Source organism: Diospyros lotus, chromosome 11, assembly GCF_014633365.1.
Source record: "Diospyros lotus cultivar Yz01 chromosome 11, ASM1463336v1, whole genome shotgun sequence".
NCBI lineage: Eukaryota > Viridiplantae > Streptophyta > Magnoliopsida > Ericales > Ebenaceae > Diospyros > Diospyros lotus.
This window is the reverse complement of record NC_068348.1, coordinates 30,043,455-30,069,761: the sequence shown is the minus strand read 5'-3', so window position 1 is coordinate 30,069,761 and position 26,307 is coordinate 30,043,455. Positions and strand designations below refer to the sequence as shown.

Below are 26,307 nucleotides of genomic sequence, written 5' to 3'. Positions count from 1 at the left end.
TATGGATAGAACGGTTAATGAAAGACCTATCTATGCCAGCATCATCTCCTAAATTTCTGTATAGTGACAGCAGATCGACCTTCAGTATTGTGAATAATCCAGTGCAACACAATCCAATGAAGCACGTCAGGATCGATAGACACTTTGTCAAGCAAGAAATGGAACAAGGAGACATAAGACTCACACATGTACCAACAGAGAATCAAGAAGCTGATATATTAACCAAAGCCATGCAAAAACAGGGATTTGAAATACTTAGAGACAAGCTGGGAGTGATTGACATCTATCCATCAGCTTGAGGGGGAGTGTTGGAAGATAAAGAGGAGATGGGCTCTAGATAAGGGCTATTAATAGGCAATTATTTATCAAAACTAATATGTAAATTAGTAATTAAATATTGTAAAATCTATTCCTAGAAAATAGGAGATAAGTAGGAGTTATTCCTGGAGATTATTTAGGAGATTTATTGTATATATATTTCCTTAAACTAGTGAAGAGATACACGGTGGAATTAGTTTCATTCCATATGAATTTCAGCAGATTCAAAAGATGAATAAGCGGTCATTCTCTCTTATGGCCCTTAAGTCTTCCACTTCAGAGCCATCCTCCACGAGAACCGTGCTTCCTCTTTTGCCAAACTTCTTTTCTGCAAATAAAGAAAAATGAGAACAAGGCTGTAAATCTTGTATCAATATTCTGTTCCTCACTTATCTTGCAGATCTTGGCACCATGCTTCCACTTAATGTTCATTTGCATACATTCCCTAGTGAGGAAAATTTGACATGTATATTTTGGCTAAAAATGAAGCAAAAGAAGCTGTCAATGAAGCAAGATTATAAGCTTACAAAAAATTTTAGAATCTACTTGACACAAAAGATAGAGAAAGAGTATATATGAGTTGGCTTAAGAAAGAGAAAGAAAAAACAAGGATTTGAGCTAAATGAAGTGTTATGTTGTTGTCTTGAGTATAGGATAAAGTCATTCCTAGAAGATCAGTGAAGGCAGCGCACATAAGTGGCTATTGAAGGTTTAGATAGGAAATTATATCCCATGTGAAATTAGTGAAAGTTATGGAGTTAAACTATAATTATCTATAGTCTTCATTGGGATGTCCGCCCTATTCTATAAATAGAGGGAAAGGGGTAGCCGGGTGTGTGCGTGTTATTCTCATTCTATTATAACGAGTGCATATTCATTTTGAGAGGAAGGCTAGTGAGCAAGATAGCTTTGTAATCTTGGGGAATGAGTGTTGGATATACTCGGGAATAAGGGAAATTGTTCATGCTGTTGTACTGATCATTCTTGGTAATAAAGAAGGCTGCTCTTGGTGGGTGTTTGGATTGCCGGATGTAGGGTTGCAACCATTTCAATTCGAACCAGGATAATCTGCTTGTCTCTTGTGGTTAGATTTACATTTATGTTCTGTTCTTTATCTGTTTTTCAATTTTGATAGTGATTGATTTATATTCTTTTTCAATCCGGGAGAGTATTAGAGAATTGGGAGAGGATTCTGTTTTTGTCTAAATAAATTGCCTAAACCAGTGTATATATTTCAACATGAAGGGCATAAAAGATGAAGACAAAAGGTACTAGTAAAATGAGGAGGTGATCAAGGAGATATGGAAGGAGTATTTCTTGAAACCATTCAATTAATATCATTGTGACATTTTGATAATTCCAAAAAGATAGAAAATATATATTCGTTTGGAAGGAGTGAAACAAGTCATGAAAAAGATGAAGAATGATAAAGCAATTGAAGAAGATAAAAGGCATATTTTATTATTAATGAAACTAGTCAATGCGATTCTTAAATTGAAAAGGATGCTTGATGAATGGAGAAAGGGTGCCTATTTACAAGAACAAAGGAAATGTTCAAAGTTATAGAAATTATAAAGGGATCAAGTTAATAAGCTACACTTTGAAACTTGAGAGAGGGCAATTGAGCAAAGGTTAAGGAGAGAAACCAAGGTGTCTGAAAATGAATTTGGATTCATTTCTGATAGGTCAACATTTGAAGCTATTTACTTGTTGAGGTTCCAAATGGAAAGGTCTAGAGATAAACGAAAAGATTTACATATGTGTTTATAGATTTAACAAAAGCTTATGATAGAGTCTCTAGAGTCTTATAGAGGGTTTTAGAGAATAAGGAAGTTCGAGTTGTTTATATATAGGTCATTAAAGAGATATATATATATATATATCATGGAGTAGGGACTTGTGGAAGAAATACTAAGGCTTTTCAGTTACAATTGGATTGCATCAAGGATCCCCATTGAGCCTTTGTCTCTTTTCTTTAGTGACAGATGAATTCACTAAGCAATCCAAGAACTGTCTAACAATCCCCACTTAGTGGGATTAAGGCTTGTGATAATGATGATGATCTTAAAGTCAGCTGGAGGTTCTTTATCATGGACTCTATAGCACGTTATGAAGTCTAACTCCATCATATACGCATATCTGTATAGCTATTTTATAAAACTTACTCCATTTTATATTATTCATGAATATCACAGTCTTAATATTGTAGCAACTCAATGTACTTGGTAAATATTTATTTGGATTATATTTGACTGGAAAGATGAATCAATGGCCATTCTCTCTTATGGCACTCCAGTCTTCTGCTTGAGACCCATTTTTCTTGAGAATCATGCTTCCTCTTTCACCAAACTTCTTTTGTACAAATAAGGAAAAATGAGAGCAAGGTTGGAAATATTGTATCAATATTCTGTTCATCTTTTATCTAGCACTTGTTAATTTTTATCACTTATTGTATGATGTTTGTCTCAAGTAACAATAAAAAAAAATTGGGATTTTGTATTTCAATGTCAATTCACTAAGAGTACTATTGTAATTTTGTGAAGTTGCTTACCTGCTAAACTCAAAAGATCTTCTAGAGAGCCAGGAAGATGGATGATTTTTCCCATTTTATCATCATCTGCTGTTTTCTCATCTGGATGATGCCCATGTATTATGATCCTTAGGGGAAGTGGACATGATGATGGAGTACTAGCTGTTCCTGTGAAATGATGGCATGAGTCTTCAAATAAGAAGTTGACAATTACTTTATTCTTTTGATTAAGCAGAATCTATATTTCTGAACTTGACAAATTATTATAAATTTTTTGCATGATTATGAGATATAGGTTTCACAGGATGTAACTTATGATAGCACCATCTTTGCTAGCCATTGAAGTCAGCCTGGCTGCAGGCAATAATAATAGTTGATTGGATTGAGTGTTGCTTACACTCTGCACTCCTACCTACCCCCAGTCCTCCAAAAAGAAGAACCCAGAACCATTTTTACATACAAAAAACTTGATAATGAGCATTTTGACACTCTTTAGCAAAGTTTGCATTTCGATGTTAAGTTCAATTGTTACAAGATATTTCATTACCTTACATGCAAGTGGTGCAATGACTCCATTAGCAGGAGGGAAGTGGGAGGTTGAGGTTGAGCTTACTAACCTTTTGTATTTGCATCTCTACCATAATCTGGTGTTTCATCATGTTGTGGCCCCTCAATAGATGCTATTTGCTGCAATAGAACATTAACAAATAATTAGTTTTAGTAATAGCTGCAGTTTCTGGGCTCAGATCTGTGTTACCATGAATGGATTATGCAATTGCAAATTAAAATGATGGGAGGACTAAATATTTCCCTGAATTTTCAAGAGTTACAATCTGAAAAGAGTGATGGAAAGCTTATTTCTTCTAAAAGGATAATTGACAACTTTATACGAATTTTGGTACGATTCTTTTTTTTTTATTTTTTTCTAAGGGATGACTTTAAATCTTAATCTGCTGATACCTGGATGCTTTAACTTTGCATTTTTTGCTTTAAGATGTTTATACTGAGCATTCGACATACTTTCATGTCCTCTTTTCTTCTCACCCCCAATATGATGGCTAAAATGATTTCCTCTGATAAAGGAAGAATTCTAAATTCATCAAACATGAATGCTTCTCATTTTTACAGATGCAATGGCTTTTATTTTATCTGGCTAAAAATTTGTGGTTCAGATTTTGTGAAATTTTTGAGTTTCCTTGAAATTTAACACTGTTTTTGTGCTTCACAAGATTAGGAAAAGCATAACCTTGTTATTCTCTTAGTAACATTTTGCATGTTCACAAGCAAATTTTACCCTAGGTAGTGAAACTTTACCATAATTTTATGAATAGAAACACAAGTTTTCCTTCCTGTACTTGTTACCATCTACATTAATAGCATGCTTCCACTAGTTTTTATACTGCTTTATATCTTAGTGGAATATCTTGAACTGGCAGTATATGAATCTCAGGTTCCCTTACTTAGTTAGCAGTTGACTAGTTGTTGTTCAGTTCCTTCTTGAGCTTTTGTACATTGCAATAGTAACAGCTACTTTGTTAAGAATGTTGTACACGTTATCAGTTGTATCAAAAATCCAAGTTCGTACTTAGTGTTGTCTTTTTGATTGTTTTAGGTTGTATCTTTACTACAAACATGGAACTCAATAAAAATGAATGTTTTATGGTGTCTATCTCTAAGGCATGGGTGAACAAAGTTTTCCATTTATTGAGGACATGAACTTTATGCAAGTCTAAATCAAAGGTAGGAATTACCTCTGAATTGAAGTCATCCAACAGTTCTGTCACAGATGGTATTTCTTCCAGCATTTCTTTCTTTAAGCCCTTCAGATACTGATGAAGAAATGCAGGAACCATCAAATGCTCATAAAATTCAAAGTTGATAAGAATCATGTGATAGAAGTGCTTTCTTGATCTTCTTTTGCACATGGGACCATAGAATGCTCATAATGGAAACACTTTTTATTTAAAATTCAATTGCTGTCATCAATTCTGTAAAAAAATTGTGGTTTTTCATTTGTTAAGTAAAGGTGGTTAACAAATTGCATCAAGTTCATGCAAACCAGGTTGCTATGATAATTGCAAAGTTGGTTTAAAGATTATTTTCTAGTTCCTTGGCCAATATGTGAAGTATCTAGGGAAACGTTGTGGACATGTAGTTTTAATCATTAATTTCTTGTGTTATACGTAATGTACCATTTTAGAACCTCAGTAGTGTCATAAGATCCTGACCTGAATAAGGTTTGAGATGATTGCCTTTCCATCTGCTTTGTGTGGCTGCACATTTTCCTTGAAATTGTGATGACTAATCCGAATGACTTGTGAAAGCCTCTTAGTTCTCACTGTAAAAGGTTGTGGGATATTGAAAAGTACCCCTATTTCTCCTGCCATGTCTCCAGCCCCTAATTTTGACAAGAACTGGAAATACCATTTGAACACTTTTAGCATTACACGAACTCTTTCAATATTTAGTTTTGTGATTTCGATGTAGAAAAGTTTGGATCACTCTTTTTAACTCCCCCTTATCAGCTAAGCTTACATTTGAAAAAGTTGAAGTTAATCATTATACTCTGGGACAAACTTACATTTATAGAGTTCAACTCATAGGTTCTACTGGAGATTAGCAGGATGATATTATCTTATGTATGAAGCAATGAACTGAGCGAATATTGATTCATTGGATCTTTGTCTAATTGACATACTTTCTGCATTTATTTTTCTCTCAATTGGGTGTAGTTTCGTAAATTCATCTATTTATTTTTGGATAACCATTCAATAATTCAATTAGAGTTTCTTCGTAATAGTATTAAATTGTTCTTTGCTGAATGTGCTCAACCTTCTTAGAATAGTTTTGAGCACTATTTTGAATCTGGTTAGGAATTTGTTAATGCAGGTTGTTGTGGAACTGAAAGGATCAGTAATCATTTTACTCTGGCCAAACATATATCCTGGAGAGACATTCCACCGTTGTGCTTCTCACAACCATGTTACATGATATGCCTGCTGGGATTTATTTTAGAAGATTGATAGTTCTATTGGTTGAAATTTCCTTCAAAAAATCTTATATGACCATCTTTTTACTTAGTTGAATGGGTTCTTTTCATAGTGTGTTTCTATATATTAGGAGTTTTAAACTTGATATTAGTAATACTTTGACTTGAATGTTGCATCATTTTAGAAGATTTCTGCTCTCCTATCATAATAGGAATTCTACTCAACATATCTGAAATAAAACCACAGTTTTAGTTCAAATTTGGTTGCTGTTTTCTTTTCTTCAGATGGCTATTTTCTTCTGGGCAAGAAATTGTGTATGCGTGAGTCTATGTGGGTTGATAAGTTGTTTCCTATTTGCAAGTTATGGTGTTTGGAATGATAATCATCATTCTCTAGTTTTACTATTCTGTGTTGCATTGTCTTCTGCAACAAGTGTTGTTTCTTTAAGAAAAGTATTGGTCCCTCTAAAAAGAAGGGCAATACTGTCAAGAACCTGTTGGATAATATTTAATTTTGTTTGAGGGTGAGTCTTAGTAGCAATGGTAAGATCTCACTTCTGTGACTATATGGTCACAGGTATGAGTTGTGGAAGCCTCTTTGAAAAGCAAGGATAAGGTTGCATAAAAATATGACCCTCCCTTGGACCTTGCAAATTGGGGAGCCTTGTGAACTGGGGATGTCCTTTGGATAAAGTTTTTATATGATTAGCTTTGTTGAAAATTTTCTTGAAATATTTTGTTTCTATTAGGATTTTTGATGGATTTTATCATAGACTTTGTGGCTATATATTACTGTGTTAGATATGATTAATTTCAAAGGAGTTCTAGTTGTTTAGAAAATTTTATCATGTCTATAGATATGACTTTTGTAATTAAATTTTGGTTGTGTTAATGGATAAAAATAAATTAATTTTTTAATGGCATTGAGTTGGTTTTTTCTTCTCCTCTCTTGCTCCTTTTTGTCTCTGCCTTTAATGTGGAACCGAAAAAGGAAAAGAAGAGGAGTGTAGTAGTAAAAGGAGATTAGAAGAGGGGGAGGAGATTACAAGGAGAAGAGAAGGATGCAGAGACAGATCTGCAATAGTATCAGCGGCAGAAAGAAGAACAATAGGAAGAGGGAAGAAAGAAAAGAAGGGGCATGATTGAAGAAAGGGGGGGGGGGGGGTGTGGGGATCTAGCTCTTACGAATTTAGAATACCGCTTAAATTGTACTACAGAACTTATTAAAAAATAAAACTAAAATTCATCTGAATAAAATTAAAGAATCCTATGGGTGTCCCCAGTGTAGGGGCTGTCTCATTTCTTCTTGGTTTTTCTCTTCTCTTCTTTTTTCCCCCTTCTTTTTTGCTTCCTTGTCACATTAAGGAACCTTGATCTATTACTTGGTGATTCCTAGCAGAACTTCCAATTTCATTCATTAATTTCTTATACCTAGCCAATTTTTTATCTTTGGTTATTGCTTTTCCTTTTGAAATACTGGGGATGTGGAAATTGGGGACTGGTCAGAATTCAGAAATACAGTGCTGCATTTTATTGAGAAAAGGAAAATGTACCTGCTCTGTTCCGTTTCTGTATATCATCACATCCTGCATTCTAGATGATCAGATATTGCATCTTGGGGTCAGCAGGATAATAAGTGAGGGAAGAAGTACTTTACCACTGCTCCAGATGCTATAACGTAGAAATCTGTAGGTATCTCATTCTGTAAGATAATATCAACCTTGGGTGGAAAATATTCTGCTTTCATATCGGACACCTGTGAGGAGAAAAGCCATGGGATACTGCTTAGGTGATAGGATGAGATTTCCACCACAAAACTCAATGAAAAATTTCCATATCGATGGTAGTTGTTATAAAACACATGCTTTATGGTAGTTGTTACCTCTGGATGTATGGACTGTCTATTACTATTAGATACTTCTTCCTATACTGGACACTGGCATGATATTTTTTGGTATTGAGTTTCCCTTTGGTTTATTACACCAAAATGTTAGTATCATTTAATGCTTGACATGATGCTCTAGCCTCCTACTTGTAATTTGTCAAACAGAAAAATAGTGCCATAAGAAAATAGTACCCTCCTTGCTCTAGCAGTTTCTTATGTTACTATTTTCCAAGTAGGAGGCTAGAGCATCCCCTCCCAACCTTGAATGTTAGTGTAATTTGTCTACTTATAAGGAAGTAGGGCATGGTGGTATACAATTCCATGCTTAGTTCATATTAAGTTTGAGGTACGTACTTCACATTTTGAAGCTTCAATGTTATGTTGTGGAGCTTGTGCTGGCATTTTGTTTTAATATCTAAGTGAAACATGGGTCAGGTTTAACCTTTTAATGAAGGAGCCTTGAGTCTTATGGGGAGGGGAATTCACATGCCAAGGAAACACAGTCTCCTGTCAATGACATCCAATTATTATTTTTTATAACTTTTTATAGTTCTTAATGCTATGACAACTAGTATAAGCTTGGAAGTTGGGTGATGATGCATAAAGTGAAGAGGAGAGAGAAATTTCCATACCAGCTGGATGATAAGGTCTTCAGAAACTCCTTGGAAGAGGTATGTCTTCTCCACAAGTCCATGAAAAAGATGCTGAGTTATACTTGATCTAATTGCCTTGGGCAGGCCTTCAAGCACTTCTTCTTGCTGTAACTCTGCTGTCTTAAACTTGAGTTGCACATGTGCCAGCATTTGCTCTTTTAACCTTTCTGGAAGTCGGTTCTTGCTAGCATAATGCAAGACCTCATTGATGGTATCCCTCTGTTAAACCAGGCATTAGAGAGGATTATATCAATAGTTTTATGGGTGAATTTGTATGTGTTTTCACTTAATGTTTTTGTGTTAAAAGTGTAGGAGTTATCAATTTTGTAGAAATGTTGGATAAGGTTAAAACTTTTCAGAGTGAAACTAGTTGAAAATCAAAGGTTTATTCAACCTCTCAATAGTATAAACATTGAGTGGTTTAGCTTAGTAATTCCTCAGGTGAAACTATAGAATAAGATGCCATGTGGTGGGAGCAGATATCTATTTAAATTTTGCACATATAAAAATAGGCCTATTATTTCAGTTGAATCGAACCACTTTCTGTCTGCTTACTACTTAGTAGGCAGGTGCTTTCACAATTCCAATTGAAGTGCCCAAGATTGATTACAGTCCAAGTCAAAATACTAATGAACAAAAAAAAAAAAAAAAAAATCCAACTACTTTTTTCTCTGGCTGTTGGCTACTTATATGTTTACAAAAAGGGCTGAAAGGGAATTACCATTGCAAAGGTCTGAACTGCACTGTGGACAACGAGGTTGGTCATATTTCCAATTAAATATGCTGTTAGGCCAATGTTGAATAGCATATAGAAGATATTGAAAATCTTTTCTCCCGTATTCTCTGCATGCAAGTCTCCATAGCCAACTGTTGTAAGGGTGACAATAGACCAATAAATGGAATAGGTGTATCCCAGCCAGATGCTTCTATTTTCAAAATGAGAAACGTGAGCTCCAATCCACGTGTTAGCTGGGGTTTTATAATGGGTGGCTAGCCAGAAGTAGAAGCACCCTGCTGAGTGTACTGTAAATGCTGTGACCTGTGAAAAGTTGAAACAACAGATTAAGAGGTCTTTATTCAATAGTTGATGTTTAATAGTCAACATTTGGAAAACAGTTACACGAGCAGGCAGTTTGATGAAACTAATACTTACGCATATTAGCTTGAAAGATCTCGCCCAGAAGTAACTGAAGCGTGTATCTTTCTCTAACCTGGACAATAAAGTTTTAGTTAGACGAGAGATGAACTATGTAGCTGTTGTTGTCACTTCTGTTTCACAAGCGTGTTGGTGCATGTCATTGAATGTTCCAATGCCTATATTTTCAAGTAACTATTGAGGTAATTTTATTGAATAACATGCCAAGGATGTCTAAGGTTTGAATTATATGCTGGCACACTTAGGTGAGATTTGGAGCCTTACTTTTTAGGAACTGGGATGGTGAAGTAAAATAAGCTTCCAACATTGATGAGGATTATGATTCACATAAGTAAATTTTTACAGCCTCTTTTCAAAGCAAGAGTAAGGCAAGAGTAAGGCTGCAATGGCTCTCCCCTGACCTTTGCAAATTGGAGAGCCTTGTGCCCTGGGAGTACCAGTTTTACTCTAGTTCTTGTTATTTGTGTGCAGAATCATTGCGAGAATACTGAAAGTAAGCTTTGAATAATCATATAAATGAAAGGGTTCTGCTTTGTTCATGCTGCGAATAGCGATTTGTTGTTTGTTGAAGACTCATGGAGTTACTTGTTAAGAGCCAGAGGATTTTTTATCTACTGGTGCTTTCTTTATCTAGTTTGGAAATTATTTTCCTGTTCAGTAACTTGTAATAGATCTTGTGAAGCACTATTCCTAATCACATCTGGCTGCAGTTCAAACCTTTCAATTATGCTGAATCTGCTCCTTGAAATTCTGACTGTGAAACAATAACGTGGGTTATGTATCATAATCTTTCATAGCTTGTTATAAATTCTTGTGTAATAAGTAATAAACTAATAACTAAATTCTTGAGCTGAGATAATATGATTATTGATTCAAAATTTGAGTTTTAGGTATTGATAATTAATATGAGAAATGAAACAGGATTATCATGGGTATCATCTCAACCATCTCCTGTAAGGATGGCATAATATGAGTTGTATTCTGCTTTATAAGAAATTCATTTGCAGAAGAGAGACCAATCTTAGTTCTGGATGGAGGTCTTTCTTCAGGTACAGCTTCTACATATGCATTGCATTCATGTAGATGAAAATTTTCATCCCCATGGAGAGCTAATTGAGTTTCTCGCAGGTGCTATAGCCAGTTCTTTCATATCTGGTAAATAGAACTTTAATTTTGTTTCTTTGTAGTAGACTTTGGAAGTAGATTATTTTCTCTGATAATTATGAAATTTGAAAGTGAACCAATATTTTATTGGCATCCAATGCTCATGCCATTATGGCTGTTGCATATCAAGATGCAGAGATGGAGGATTCGGTGTGATTTCTTGTAACACTAAAATTTGCTTCATAAACTAGGCATGAGAGATTTGAAACAGAGCCATTGCAGGGCTAAAGTGGCATGATTTTTATCTATATCCCAATGGAGAATTTTTTGTGATTCTGATTGCTAGAATCTATCTTGATGTTATTTTTCTTTACTAGACTGTTGTAAGATTGATGGCAAAAAACTTTCAGATGAATCAAAGTCACAGAAATTTATAATTTTGAAACTTTCTTTTAACCAACTCATTTGGGTTTATAGAGAAGGAAGAAGTATGGGATGTGTTTACACGTGCTGATTTTTAGCTATTTATAATTATTGAAAGGTTATGATCCTCTGTCTGAGATTGCATACACATGCCAATAGATAACTGAATATGGGTCATTCCTATTCACAAATGAAGAATTTTGTTTCTTTAAAATTAAGTTCCTAATTTGATTGTTATTCAGTTTTTTTAGATATATAAATAAACAAGTGCTGATAATTTATATCATTATTTAGGCGCACAAGGACACTATTCCTAACAATAGGAGGCTGAAGCTCTGGTTTATCATTTTTAGTTGTAGAAAGTAGGCTGATGAATGTAGAATAAATGAAAATAAACCTCTTACTTTCATAACTATGCACGGTATTACACTCCCTATTAATAGGGATGAGAGAATTATAATTTCGGAAAGCAACAAAGAATGAAAAGATACACTATACGCTATACAAGGAAACAAAAGATACAACACAAAATTAAGAAATCTCTAAAGCTGAACAGCTTTTTAAATATGAAAGATATGATCAGGGCTGATTTAAAAGCTGGTTGTTTAGGAAGGCTGCTGACTTATCTTAGGAAGGCTGCTGACTTATCTCATTCCATACTTCTTTGGTGCATAATTCAACACTCTCCCTCAAGCTGGTGAATGAATATTCATCATTCCCAGCTTGCTTGTAAGATCTTCAAATTGTTTGATAGGCAATCCTTTTGTTAGTAAATCAGCTAGCTGATTTTTTGAAGAGACAAAAGGTATACAAATCACCTTAGCTTCTATCTTTTTCTTGATAAAGTGACGATCAATTTCAACATGTTTAGTACGATCATGTTGCACCAGATTATGTGAAAGCTAATTGCTGATTGATTGTCACAAAGTAATTGCATAGGACCATTGATAAATACCTTTAGATCATCCAACACAATCTTTAACCAAAGTAACTCACACAAGCCAAGTGCCATTGCTCGAAACTTTGCCTCAGCACTAGACTTGACTACTACACCATGTCTTTAACTCCTCCAAGACACCAAATTTCCTCCCAAAAACACACAATAACCTGTAATGGACCTTCTATCCATAAGGGAGCCTCCATAATTAGTATCAGTGTAGCCTAGGACTTCCAGTTCCTTCCTTGATCTGAATAATAAACCCTTTCTTGGAGTTGCTTTAAGATAACACAGAATTCTTCTAACAGCTAGCATGTGTTATTCACTAGGATGATGCATGAATTGACTCACAAGGTTGATAGTAGATGTTATGTCAAGTCGGGTATGAGATAGGTAGATTAATCTACCTACTAGTGTTTGGTATCTCCCTCAATCAACCACTGGACTATCACTGTGATCTAACTTCAGGTTAGGTTCCAAAGGTGTGTTGGCTGCCTTGCCACCAAGCATCTTAGTCTCTTCCAACAAATCCATAGTGTATTTTCTTTGGGAAAGAAATATACCTTCCTTAGAGTAGGTAACCTCTATCCCCAAGAAATACCCAAGTCTGCCAAGGACCTTGATGTCAAACACACGGGCCAAATGCTCCTTCAGTAATTGCTGTTCACCACAATCATTTTTGATGACAATTATATCATCTACATTCACAAGCAAGGTTGTGAGAGTACCTTTCTTAGAATGTTTGATAAATAGAGTGTGATCCCCTCTGTTTTGCCAATACCCTATTTCTTTCATAACCCTTGAGAACTAATTAAACCAGGCTCTTAGAGACTGCTTTAGTTCATAAAGGGCTTTCTTTAATCTGCAAACATAACCTGCATCAATTCCATTAGTAAATGCTGGTGGGGGTTCCATAAAAACCTCTTCCTCTAGGTCACCATGTAGGAAGACATTTTTGACATCTAGCTACATCAATTCCCAGCCATAACAACTAGCCAAAGAGAGTAGAATCCTCATTGTAGTCATTTTAGCGATAGGTGCAAAACTTTCCAAATAATCTATGCTGTAAGTTTGAGTGTAACCCTTGGCTACCAATCAGGTTTGTACCTTTCCAACGTTCCATCAGTATTATATTTCACATTGAACACCCATATGCACCCAATTGGTTGAATCTCCTTTGGTTTAGGCACTATTCCCTGTAGAAGATAAAGAAGAATTCAAAAGAGGATTGCCATGAAGACTCCTAAATTATAAGAGATAAGATTTATAAAGGTAAGATTATCTAGTTCTAATTATTCTCCTAAATTTTAGAGATAGATTATTTGTATTTTAGATAACATAAATATCTTGTAAAGTAGATTAGATTAGACTCCTACATCATGTAGATATCTTGTGTATATATTGATATCATCTCTAAGGGAAATAATAACGATTTATTCTCTCTAGGATTAATTTTCCGCATGGTATTAGAGCAGAATTCTCTTCTCTTTTTTTCCCCTGTTAGTCCTAGCCAATTTCCTCCGATTCACTAAGGCGTTTCTGTCCGATTTATTCCCTTTTATAGTCGCCGGACTTGATCAACTTGTGTCATGGCCGGAGTGAGCAGCCAACCCTCTGAGATTGTCCCTTTCCAAACCACCGATTATGTGAACATGGATAACAACAGTCCATTCACAATCATCGGTCATAAACTGAATGGCCAGAATTTCATTTAGTGGTCACAATCTGTTATGATGTTCATATGTGGAAACGGGAAGGATGATTACCTCACTGGAGCAGTCAGCAAACTGAAGGAGGATGAAGCATAGTACCGGATCTGGAAGGCCGAAAACAACATGGTGATGTCTTGGTTGATTAACTCGATGAACAATGAGATAGGTGAGAATTTCTTGTTATACAATACAACCCAAGAAATTTGGGAGGCTGTTAAGGAAGCCTACTCCCACGTTGAGAATACTTCCGAGTTGTTTGAGATAGAAAGTGTTCTCAATGAATTACAACAAGGTGAGTCCCAAGTCACTCAATATTTCAATTCTTTGAAAAAGTTTTGGCTTCAATTGGATAAGTGTGATACTATCCAATGGAAGTGCACTGAAGATTCAACCAAATACAAAGAAATAATGGAGAAGAAGCGGCTGTATAAGTTCTTGATTGGTTTAAATAAAAACCTAGATGGTGTGAGAGGTAGGATTCTTGGCACAAAACCTCTACCAAGCCTCAGGGAGGCATTTGCTGAGGTTGGCAGAGAAGAAAGTAGGCTGAAACTAATGTTAAACCCCTCAAATTCAGGCCTGGAACATTCTGCCCTATTTACCCGAGGAGGCAGCCTATCAAATCCCAAGCAGAAGAGGCCGTCCTTGGTGTGATCATTGCCACAAACCTGGTCACACAAAGGATACATGCTGGGATATCCATGGCAAGCCCTTGGATTGGAAACCAGCACATGAAAGGAAGAGTAAGGGTAATTTTACAGCAATCGAAGAGACAACTTCGGCCTCAAACTCAAGCTTATTTAGCAAAGAGCAGATGGAGTGGCTGCAGCATAATTTTGGAAAACCCAGCTGCAGGGTTCTACAGTGGCAGCAGGTTCTATAACCCACAAAGGTAACCCTGTACATGCTTTTATTGCTAATAGTAAGCTATCTATCCTATGGATTGTTAACTCAGGAGCTTCCGATCACATGACTAGTAATGGTGGACTGTTAACAAACATTTAGCCATGTGAGATTGCTGATGGATCATTAGCAAAAGTAGCAAGAATTGGAGCAGCTGTTTTGTCCACTGGTTTGACACTAAAAGATGTCCTATTTGTGCCTAATCTAGACTGCAACCTTTTATCTGTTAGTAAGCTCACTATTGATTTGGAGTGTGTTGCAAAATTCTCAAAAGATGTATGTGAATTTCTGGATCGGACTTCGGGGAAGATGATTGGTAGTGCTGAGGCATGTTCGGGACTCTACATTCTTCAAGGGACTGACTCTAGAAAAACTGAAGTAAAATCCAGCTATTGTCATTCTACTTCACCTCTTTGTTTCTCTAGTTTTCATTCCAATAATAGTGCAATTATGTAACATCCCAAAAATTTGGAGATACGTAGTAATTATTAATTTTAGTATTTGAGGATATTTTGGAATATTTGGAGATTTTGGAGAAAATATTTATTTATAATATTTTGAGGAAATGGAAATTAAGGTAGTTAATTATTTTATTTGAGAACATTTATAGAAATGAGAAAGTATTAAAATAAATTAAATTGGGAGATTTCTGAAAATTTCGGGGTGCAAGTGAAATAAATAGAAATTGGGATTAAGGGGTGTGTGTGTATTTCGAAAGTTTGGGGACTGTGGTGTAATTGTCGAAAGTAGAGCCAGGGTTTCCTTAAATATTATCGCGTGTGCATATAGGGTAAGGAGGCTGCTAGCCCAGCTGGTCACGCGTGCGCGTGTGCTGGGTGAGGTCGCGGGATTGACCCGCGGCCGTGCGCGCGTGAGGTGGGTGGTTTTGCTGGAATTTTTCCAGCGCAAGAAGCCTCGAAATGACGTCGTTTCGGGGCAGGGGAGGGTGGCTGCGCAGTAGCCACTGGCCGCGCCACGTGGCGGCCTCTAGGCCGCCCACTGCGCCTTGCGCTCCAAGCAGCGTTTTGCTGCTATTTTAAAGGCCAAATTTGGCCATTTTTAGGCCAAATCGAGAGGAAGGAGTGAGGAATTATGGGAGAAGAAGATGGAGTTCGGCCAGAAGAAAAATGGAGGAAAAAGTGAGAAGAAATCAGGGATCTTGAGGCTATTTGGTGTCTAAAAGTATTCCGGTAAGTGAGTAAAATTAGCATAAATGTTATATGTTGAAGTTATAGAATTTATATTACTAGATTATGTTGATTATGCGGTTAAATTTAATTAATTTGAATTGTTAACTTGTTATTTTATATAGAACGTTTACTTCGCAACGGGAGCACAAAAGAGGCAGGAATCAATCGATTTCAGGCAAGCTCCTAACTCTCTCCTCCTGTTCTTTAATTCCCGTGAAAGTCTTTATAGTTTTTTGTATTTTATTCCCTCCCTCACTGTGATTCGGTTTCATGCATTAATAATTATAATCCGCGTGGCAACCACCCTATGACTTATAATCAGAGTAAACTTGACCCAAAATCCATCAAGTTTATATTCCTTGGCTATTCTCCACACCAACGAGGTTACAAATGTTATTCTCCCAGCCTTAAGCAGTTTTTCACATCCATGGATGTTACCTTTTTTTAAACACAACCTTATTATCCCAAAACCAATATTCAGGGGGAGAATACTCCAAATCCTCAAGAATATCAGTTTTGGGATTCTTTTTGGGATCCTCAACCTAACCACCAGCAACCAGAACCTAGAATTTCTCTATCTAACCAACAACAGCAGCCTGAAAATCAGCCACTGCCACCTGCAAACCCTATAAATCCGTCTCCCTCTCCTCATGAGCTTCAAGTTTATTCTAGAAAAAGGTCTAAACAGAAAGAATGTGGGGAACCAACATGTCTTGAGGCTAACAAAAATTCTGATCTAGATCTGGAACTGTTGGAAAAGGGGAAGACGCCTGCTGGACAAAATTCTGAAATTTTAGAAAATTCAGCCTTGGATGAGGATTTACATTGGCCTATAGCATTGAGAAAGGGAGTACGATCATGCACTCAACACCCCATTCACAACTACATTTCCTACAAAGGTCTCTCACCTAATTTCAGTGTTTTTATATCAAATATCAGTAAGGTGCAGGTTCGTAGAACAGTTCAGGAGGCTTTTCAACATCCTAAGTGGAATGAGGTAGCTCTTGAGGAAATGAAGGGTTTGAAGAGAAATGGGACTTGGGTAATTACTGAATTACCTCTTGGAAAATATCCTGTAGGCTGCAAGTGGGTATTTACAATTAAATACTGAGAAAATGGAGAAATTGACAGGTATAAAGCTCGTCCAGTGGCAAAAGGGTTCACTCAATCTTATGGTATAGATTACCAAGAGAATTTTGCTCCAGTAGCAAAATTGAATACAATCAGTCTTACTATCCCTAGCTGTAAACCTGGATTGGCCACTCTACCAATTAGATGTGAAGAATGCTTTTTTAAATGGAGACCTCGAAGAAGAGATATATATGGAAATCCCTTATGGATTTGAAACTAATCTCACAAGGAACAAGGTATGGAAACTAAAGAAATCACTATATGGGCTCAAATAGTCTCCTAGAGCCTGGTTCAAGAAATTTATAAAGGCAGTCAAGAAATATGGATATGTTCAATGTCAGGCAAACCACATCTTATTCATTAAAAACTCCTTGGGAGGTAAAATATCCATACTTATTGTATATGTTGATGATATAATTGTTACAGGAGATAATATTTCTGAAATCAGGAAGCTTAAGGAAGTGTTGGCAAAAGAATTTGAAATCAAAGATCTTGGAAGCCTAAGGTATTTCTTAGGTATGGAAGTTGCAAGGTCCAAAAAAGAAATATCAGTTTCTCAACGAAAGTATATCCTAGATCTCCTTACTGAAACATGAATGTTGGGATGCAAACCAGTTGATACACCAATGGAAACCACTTTAAAGCTGGATGTGGGCAAAGAAAGTGCTCCATTGGACAAAGGAAAATATCAAAGATTAGTGGGAAAGCTTATATACTTGTCTCATACAAGGCCAGATATAGGCTTTCCTGTGAGTGTGGTAAGCCAATTCATGAATGATCCTAGAGAAGGATATTTGGAAGCTGTATATCGGATTCTGAGATATCTTAAGATGACACCAGACAAAGGGTTAATGTTCAGGAAAACTACTAACCGAGGGGTGAAGATTTACAGTGATGTTGATTGGGCAGGATCAATTTGTGATAGAAGGTCAACCTGTGGATATTGCTCATTTGTTTGGGGAAATTTAGTTACTTGGCATAATAAGAAGCAATCTGTGGTATCTAGGAGCAACGCAAAGGCTGAATTTAGGGCAATGGCCCATGGGTTCTGTGAGGGTATATGGCTAAAACGATTGCTACAAGAGTTACATGTATCTATGGCACAACCAATACAAGTATTATGTGACAACCAATCGGCTATCAGTATTGCCAAAAACCCAGTCCACCATGACCGAACAAAATATGTCGAAATTGACAGGCACTTTATTAAAGAGAAGTTAGAAGAAGGAGTTTTTCGAATGAACTATACTTCCACAAATAGCCAAGTTGCAGATATTCTAACTAAGCCACTAGCAAGAAGAGTGTTTGATGAGCTAAGTACCAAGCTTGGCCTAATAATATATTCAGCCTAGCTTGAGGGGGAGTGTAGAAGATAAAGAAGAATTCAAAAGAGGACTGCCATGAAGACTCATAAATTATAGGAGATAAGATTTATAAAGATAAGATTATCTAGTTCTAATTATTCTCCTAAATTTTAGAGATAGATTATTTTTATTTTAGATAACATAAATATCTTATAAAGTAGATTAGATTAAACTCCTACATCATGTAGATGTCTGTGTATATATTGATATCATATCTAAGGGAAATAATAACGATTTATTCTCTCTAGGATTAATTTTCTGTATTCCCCAAGTTTTATTATTTTCCAAAGCCCTCATCTCCTCATGCATAGCTTGTACCAAATTCTGATATTGTAATGCCTCTTCTACAGTTTTAGGAATAGCTATGGAATCAAGGGAGGTCAAAAAACTCTTGTGGTTTGGGGACAACCTATGATAGGAAATGAATTGGGCAATAAGGTGTTGTGTGCAACTTCTAACCCCTTTTCTAATGGCAATAGGTAGATCCAAATCAAAATGTAGAGGATTAGAACAATTAATGGATTGAGAACCATCAAAGGGCTGAGTGAGTCCATACCTAATTGAGGAATAGATGATGGGCCCTGCTTAGCACATTGATTGGGTTGTTCCTTCCTCTTGTATACAAACGGTGAGCCCTTGAACTTGACAGGAGACCTTTTGGTCTAAAGAGAGGGTGGAGAATCAAGAGATGTTTGCTGGTTCTCTATTTCTACTGTAGGTGAAGTTGAGAGATTAGGAGGAAAACGTGGTTGATATGGTTGAGACACTTCCATGATAGGTAAATCATGATCACTAATAGCTGTAATCTCCCTCTTAGGACTAGAAGTAGAGGACTGAAAAAAAAGGACTGATTCTCCACAAATGTGACATCCTTAGACACAAGAATTTTTCGAGTAAGAGGGTGGTAGCATTTGTACCCTTTTTGGGTAGGAGAATACCACTAAAAGAACACATCTAAGGGCTCGGGGATCAAAGTTATTCCTATGATGTTTAGAGACACGAATTGAATATCTTAAGAGGAAGGGAGGTATGAAGATCTCCATACATCAGAACGTACTAAGAAGAAAGGAAACAAAGAAAGTTTATTGCTAACAATATAAGGAACTCGATGGTGTTTAGATAGCTCACACACGCGACGATGAAAAGAATTAACATCAACACCTTTAAATAAATTTGGGAACATGGTTTTTAATAGAGTAAAAGACGGGTGCCCTAATCTAAAATGCTGAAACCATTCATTGGAGTGAGTAGAGGTGAGCATAGAGGAATGAGTAAGGTTGGAATGATATCCTATAGGTAGCTCTCTACTTCTTTTGTAGGTAGTACTGACATAATAGTATAGCAATGGCACCACAACCTGGGGGGGGGGGGGGATGAATTGGATGATTGAGAAATTAAAAAACTTTTTAGGAGGTTTTCAAAAATGATTCACAAAAAGTGAAATGAAAATATAAACAATAAAAATAAATGCAAGAGGGACACAACGATATATAGTGGTTCAACTAAACCAAGGCTAATCCATTACCTTATCTTCTCACTAAGGATTTGAAAATATCCACTAAAACCTCTTACCACACCTATTATGCCCTCTAGCATAATCTACTATGAATTTACAACCTCCTACTATTAAAGTAGGCCCTCTAGCTTCAAAAGGTAGGAAATACAAGAATGATAAAATTGGAGAGAATTTGAGAGATGAATTCGTAGAACCCTAGGACCAAGCACTTGAGCTAAAAGCTCAAACTGTTAGCCGAGGTAGTCTTTTTTTCCTATGAGTGCTATGGGCCGCACCATTACTAGTGCTCGAGCCTTTTGGACCACTTTTGGGTCAATTTTTGGGTTCCAAGGACTGCCATAACTCAATAGAATCTCTCAGTTAGAAATGTCTCTCAACAAAATTACAAAGGCTTGAATAAATTGAAACAAATAAAGTTTAAAGCCTTTTTGAGAGAAAAATGAAAGCTCAAGCACTATGAATACAATGTAAGCTCAAATGAATTTGTTCTTCTTCATTAGTCATCTCTAGTGCTTCCTTGAATGGTATTTATAGGCATCCCAAGAGTTTAAAAAAAAAACTAGCCATTGGACTTGCAAAACTAGCCATTAGAGACAAAAACGATTGATAGCTTTTAAGGATCGGTCGATTGTATATATGAAACAGTCGACAGGAAGTCGACTTTTGAGATCGAAAGTCAACTTCTGAGGGCAAGAGTCGACTTCTTAGAGCGGGAGTTGACTTCTGCATAACACACTCTTGGCTAGGCACATCATGCTCTCTATTTGGTCGACTAAAGCTTTGCAAGAGTTGACTTTTGGTCCAAAAACGGTGTCGATCGAATGTTGAAAGCGGTTGATAGATTGACTTGGCATTTTAAAGACATTACTACATTTTTCAAGCTCTTCAAAATCATTTTTGATACATCAAAAGTAAATGACTCTTTTGACACTAAAACTTGATTTTCCAAATGCCATCAAGATATTTTGAGAACAAAATTTTTGGCATTGGATGAAATTGAGTTTCATTTTGGTGTTTGAAAAGAAAGATAGATGCACTAATCAAATTCGTTAACATAAAATCAATATTGTTTTTCATCATCAAAATCATAACAAAGGCAAAACATCAAGTAAAACCCATTCAATGCCTTAGCAACACCAATCATTTTCCCTATTGTTAGATCTTAAAACACACAACCATGAGGTGAGAAATTCACACTAGATTTAAGGCTTTGGGTAAGCTTGTCAACAGAGAATAGATTGGTGGAAAGGGTTGGTACATACATGACATGTTGGGTAGGTAGAGATGGCAAATGGACATTTCCTTGCCCAACTATAGGAATAGTTTGGCCATTGGCAACAATGATTTTTCTGGAGCCAGTTATTGGTTCATAGGTTTCAAAAAATTCCAAATTAGATGACATGTGGTCAGTTGCTCCAGAATCTAAAATCCATAGTTCATCCTTAGTTGTATATGAGGCAAGTGAAAGCTCAGAGTTAAGGCACATACTTGCTTGAGTTAAGGAGCATTCACCTTGGAGAGTTTTAAGGAAAGATTTTAGCTTCCCAATCTCTTCTGTATTCAGTTCTCCTAGGTCTAAAGAGGTTGCAGAGTCAGACTTTTCACTTGTCTCCTATGTTTCTTTAGTGGAGAGATAGTCTCTTCCCTGATTCTTTGGCTGCAAGTTCTTGAAACCTCCAAGTTTGCTTAGTACTGTCTCCTTACCATGCAATTTAAAACATGTATCTCTTGTCTGTCTAGACTTTTTGTGGTAGGAGCACCAAAGCCCCTCCTTTGCTTGCTTTGATGAGGACTGCTCTCTACCTTGCAAAGGCTTCATCCATGCCCCCTGCACCTTATTAGTCACCACAGCCGATCCCTCCGTGCCATGATTAGAAAACATGATTGCCTTTCTATGTTCTTCACTTCTCACTATACAAAAGACCTCATTTAGGGATGACATTTTTTCCATGCTGAGTATTTGAGCCCGTCCTTAATTGAACTTAGGGTTGAGACCTGCTAAAAATTCCACTATCCTATCTCTTTCCAGCATAGAGGTTAAGATAATGGCATCTGCACTACACACCATTTTTATATTTTGATAGTGATATAATTCCAGCCAAAAACCAGTTTTCTAAAAGGCAGCCACCTAAGCTTCGCCGAGCAGTTAAGCGGCCCTTGGTCGCTGCGAATACAAGCAAATCAACACCCTGCGCCGGGCCCGATCAATCGAGCCCAATCGACGCTTAGGGCTAGCAGCCTGCGATGCTTAACTTTCGAAGACTTACAAACTTACCTTGGCCTCGATTTCTCTCTTGGCCCTGATTTGTGTTCGGTATTTTCCCTTGGCCTCGATTTCTCTCTCTCGTCACCTTCGCCGCCAATCGTCTCTTCGATTTCTCTCTCACAACAACTGGTTTCTATAGCAGGCTGGGTGGGGGCAATGGCGGTCCGAGCGGCGTTAGTAGGGGCGATGACAGTGCGATCGGCATTGGCGAGGGGTGGTGGTGTGATAGTCGAATGCGGGTTTGAGAGGGAGGGGGAGAGAGAAAGAATACTATAATAGTATTCAGAAAAGAATGAAGAAAATAAAATAAAATTTTCTATAAAGCCTGCCCTTCTTTACAAGTAGCATATTCCTATGTATTCTAAAGCCATTATCTACAAGTAGCATATTCTTATGTATTCTAAACCCATTTTCTACAGTTACCCAGGCATATTTTCTAGGCCTGTTTGGGCGCTAGGCCCCAGGCTGGCGCTCGACTAGCGTCTAACGTGTTTTAGAACACTCCTAAACACCATTCATTCGGTTATAATATTTAGTTACAGTTAAAGCCCCTTGCTTTGTACTATTGATTTTAGTTTTAATCTCATGCACAATCGATGTATCTTGCACTTTAGAATAGGTTCTATTCACGGTTTCCTAGATTTCTCTAGCGATAGATAAAAACATATAGTTTTTACTTACCTTTGGAAGCATAACTCCACAACCAAGACATCAACATTGAATCCTCCACAATCCAAGCAACAAAGCTTGGATTCGTCACCTTAGGGGCTCGTCTGGTGAGATGGGCTATCTTCCGTCAGCCCTTCAAAAAAGTCCTCACCAATTGGGACTACTAAAGATAGTTTCCACCATTCAATTTGTAGGAGTGGTGCATTCCCGGTAGGTCACTAGTCGGAGTTCCACCGACAGTTTGTTCCACAGACATTGCTTCCCTTGTTGACATAGGGAAAGCAGTTTCTGATATCTCTGACATTACAAGGGAGATATGGCACCAGAAGAAACAAGGAAAAACGGAGGAGGGATTGAGGCAATGAAGGGTCACAAGAGGAGGAAAAATTGGTGCAATAAAGGCACACTAACAATCGGAGGTTTTAGGCTTTGATACTATGTAGAAAGTAGGCTGATGAATGTAGAATAAATGAGAATAAACCTCTTACTTTCATAACCATGCACGGTATTACACTCTCTATTAGTAGGGATGAGAGAATTACATTTTAGGAAAGCAACAAAGAATGGAAAGATACACTATACATTATGCAAGGAAACAAAAGATACAACACAAAATTAAGAAATCTCTAAAAACTGAACAGCTTTCTAAATATGAAAGATATGATCAGGGCTGATTTGGAAAGCTGGTTGTTTAGGAAGGCTGCTAAACTATCTTAGGAAGGCTGCTGACTTATCTCATTCCATACTTCTCCTGTGAATAATTCAACGTTAGTGGTTATGCAAACTATACATTTCTGAGGAAATGTACCTTGTGAATAATTCACTAACACGTCGGAGTCGCCACAGTCGAAGCAAGTTAAGGAACCTGAATAGTTGATTTTCATGCGATTTCCCATTGAAGATCCTGTGTAGGGTCTGAAATGGCAAAGTTGAGGCTATGTCCATTGGGAACCCTAGGTGTGTAACGTACCTGAACAAGAAATTAATTATTCATTCAGACAGCGTAAGCAATTAAATTCTCAAAAAATAAAAAAAAAGGATAGAGGCCTTATGGTGCCAATGGCAGGCATTACTTGTTTGCAATAGTAGAATAGTGACAACCTAGAGCGAAACTTGAAATCTCTCTGAGTTTAACTGCGGCTAAGTTTGGTTTATTCTATATTTCAGAAAGTCTTGAATGTGCTTTAATTGAGCCAGTTTCTAGTCAAATTTGTTGAGACTTAGAACTAAGACAAATTATGACAATAGAGAAGAACTCAGACTTGTGAACTGGCAATGGTTTGAGTGCATACCTTACTGCTATTTTCTTGTGATCATCTACCAAGAGATAGGTGGATTTGTCCAGGTAGGCCACAAAGAAGGTTAGAACAATGTCAATGGCAAAAATGGCATCCACAGCCAAGTCAAGGGGCAGGAGAGCCCCAGTTCCCACCTTCTTAAAAGCAAGCTCAAACGGGGATGACCATGCAGAATACACCACCAGCACCACCAGAAAGGTTTGCCACCACCTGCTTATATGTGATATTTCAATTTAAAATTTTTGAAGGGGCCATAAAAAGTTCTCTCTTATCTTCATACGAATGCATAAACTTTTTTCCCCAAACATTCTCCAAAATTACAGGTCAAAGTAGAATGTTGAGAAATTTGGGCCGTGGCCTCAATCTAACGTATGTATCGCATAGTGTTTTGCTTTCTTGGCTTCAAACTTAGATGTAGTAAGTGAAGCAACATGGTTGCTAGGGACTTTAAATCATTCACAGCCAACTAGCTTACTTAGATTTGAGATTTCCATGTCTGCAACCATTTTAACATCTCTTTCTTCTGGATGAGTAGGCCGTCAAAACCACAAATTTTGGCAAAACCATTACCTTCAATGGTTACAACCATAAGCTGGGCCATTAGAACTACAACCTTCTACTGATTTGGTATTAATCGTAAGTGTTGTTTGATAGTTAGCTTAATAAGATATAGAGAATGCACCCAAGGGAGCTTGGTTATTGTGCTGCTTCAGTTAGAAATTTTAAATCGTCACCATGCAATTAAATTAATTGCAAATATTATTAGTATATGCAGATTGAAGCAAAGATTTGGAGAAGAAAACTTCACAAGATATAGCATTAGTTCCGACCAAATCTTTGATCAAGTGTTTATGACGACTATTTTTGCTGGGAGAAGAAACTTCACCGGTATCTACGATCATATGGGGCAATAATGTATTTTCTGAGCTGCAGAGATCCTTCACCAACAACAGTTCCAAAAGCCGGCAAGAGGCTGCTGGAAACCGTGGCTAGGTTGTTGACATCATGGCTTGATCGCCTCCGGTACAGAAGCGGTACCGGCGATGCCCTTGCTTCTGATGACAAGAGGGTCAGTGGAGACCTTGTCTCTGTTGCCATTTCTCTTTTTTTTTTTTGTTCCCCTTTTGGAGTTTCCAATGCTATATTGAACCTAAAACATATAGAAGTGTATGCATAATTGTTTGTTTGAGCTCAATAGAATATTATGGAGAAGGTGGCATGGAGGTTTTGCAAATTACATAGCAAACCATAGGCAGATAGCATAGTTTTATTTAGCTTTGACTTGAGCTCAATAGAATAATATGGAGAAGGTGGCATGGAGGTTTCACAAATTACGTAAGCAAACCATAGGCAGATAGCATAGTTTTATTTATCTTTGATTTTTGATTAGTGAAAAACTTCAAAACTTTTTTCTATGGACAGTTGCTATTATTTAGAATCTAATCGTTAATTAATTATCAGAATGCTGAGAACCATTGATGATTATCTGATTGTTACTTGTTAGTCTTTTAAAGAGCGACATTTTTACATAATTTTATGTCCCACCAAAAGTCAAAATTATCAATTTCTTATTCTTACGAACTTTCTGTTTAACCTTTTCCGTTTGATATTGTTCTTGGTCTATGCATCTATGAACCTTGCGCACTGTAAATTCAAGAGGTAAATTCCCATTTTAGATCTACCTCTTAATCTGGGTGGCATTTCTGTAATTATTTGTAAGTTGTGACCGTGTCATTCTTGTTTAAATACTCTCTCTCTCTCTCTCTCTCTCTCTCGGATTATGTCAATATTATGTTAATGATAGTTGTCGTATTTAAATACAACAGTATTATACATGATACAGTCCATATGGATGTATCATGATCATGCATGTATAATATATACTGATATACATCAGGCAAGGTCATGCATATGGATATGGCTAGCATTCTTAATAGTTGGTGCGTGCGTGCGTGCGTGCATGGATATCCACCCATTTGATATAAAATTTGGAGTCTTATTTGACCACCCTATTTTCATGTATAAATGTCACAAATATTGAGAGAGATATATATTTATTTTATACTTATGGAAATTAAACTATGCACACTGCTCGCCATAATCGATGATTCAATTATGAAGTAGGTCCGAAGGAATTTCGTCCTTATTAAACATAAGAATGAGTTGGTTATCCATATATATGTATATATATTAAAAAAAGAGAGGAGAAACTTGTATATATGTGTGTGTGTATGTGACAGAATTGACTTTGAGTGCATTGTTT

General features: G+C 36.7%; 2 protein-coding genes across 10 annotated transcripts in view; one reads left to right on the top strand and one right to left on the bottom strand.

Moving 5' to 3' along the window:
* LOC127812509 (uncharacterized) overlaps positions 1 to 24,968 on the top strand; it is a 31,277-nt gene extending 6,309 nt beyond the window's left edge. For 2 of the 6 annotated variants that reach the window (XR_008025934.1, XM_052352916.1), the window contains one exon: positions 5,738 to 20,065. The gene's annotated coding sequence lies outside the window, so the exon portion shown is untranslated. Of the gene's footprint in view, positions 1 to 4,460; positions 4,589 to 5,737; positions 24,243 to 24,810 lie in introns of those variants that run through there. The other 4 variants (XR_008025937.1, XR_008025936.1, XR_008025935.1 and 1 more) reach the window with 4 other exon arrangements.
* Positions 451 to 25,142, bottom strand: LOC127812507 (potassium channel KAT3). 4 transcript variants are annotated; one of them, XM_052352911.1, is made up of 13 exons: positions 24,931 to 25,142; positions 24,039 to 24,254; positions 23,555 to 23,716; positions 9,529 to 9,586; positions 9,097 to 9,414; positions 8,355 to 8,594; positions 7,495 to 7,593; positions 7,391 to 7,423; positions 5,077 to 5,262; positions 4,600 to 4,677; positions 3,466 to 3,535; positions 2,870 to 3,016; positions 451 to 646 (listed from the first exon to the last, which is right to left on the bottom strand). In XM_052352911.1, exons 1-13 carry the CDS (start codon positions 25,140 to 25,142, stop codon positions 543 to 545), a joined length of 1,923 nt encoding a protein of 640 aa, XP_052208871.1. In that variant the 3' UTR covers positions 451 to 542. The 4 variants fall into 4 exon arrangements, with proteins under 4 accessions (XP_052208871.1, XP_052208872.1, XP_052208873.1 ...); XM_052352912.1 differs by having other exon boundaries at positions 2,870 to 3,010; XM_052352913.1 differs by lacking the exon at positions 5,077 to 5,262.
* Between the last annotated feature and the right edge of the window lie 1,165 nt (positions 25,143 to 26,307).

Coding starts and splice junctions, on each gene's coding strand:
- LOC127812507 (XM_052352911.1), bottom strand. CDS start 25,142: ATGGCAACAGAGACAAGGTCTCCACTGACCCTCTTGTCATCAGAAGCA. Junction 24,255..24,930: donor CCATATGATCGTAGATACCG/GTGAAGTTTCTT, acceptor ACATATAAGCAG/GTGGTGGCAAACCTTTCTGG. Junction 3,536..4,599: donor TGGATGACTTCAATTCAGAG/GTAATTCCTACC, acceptor GTTCTATTGCAG/CAAATAGCATCTATTGAGGG.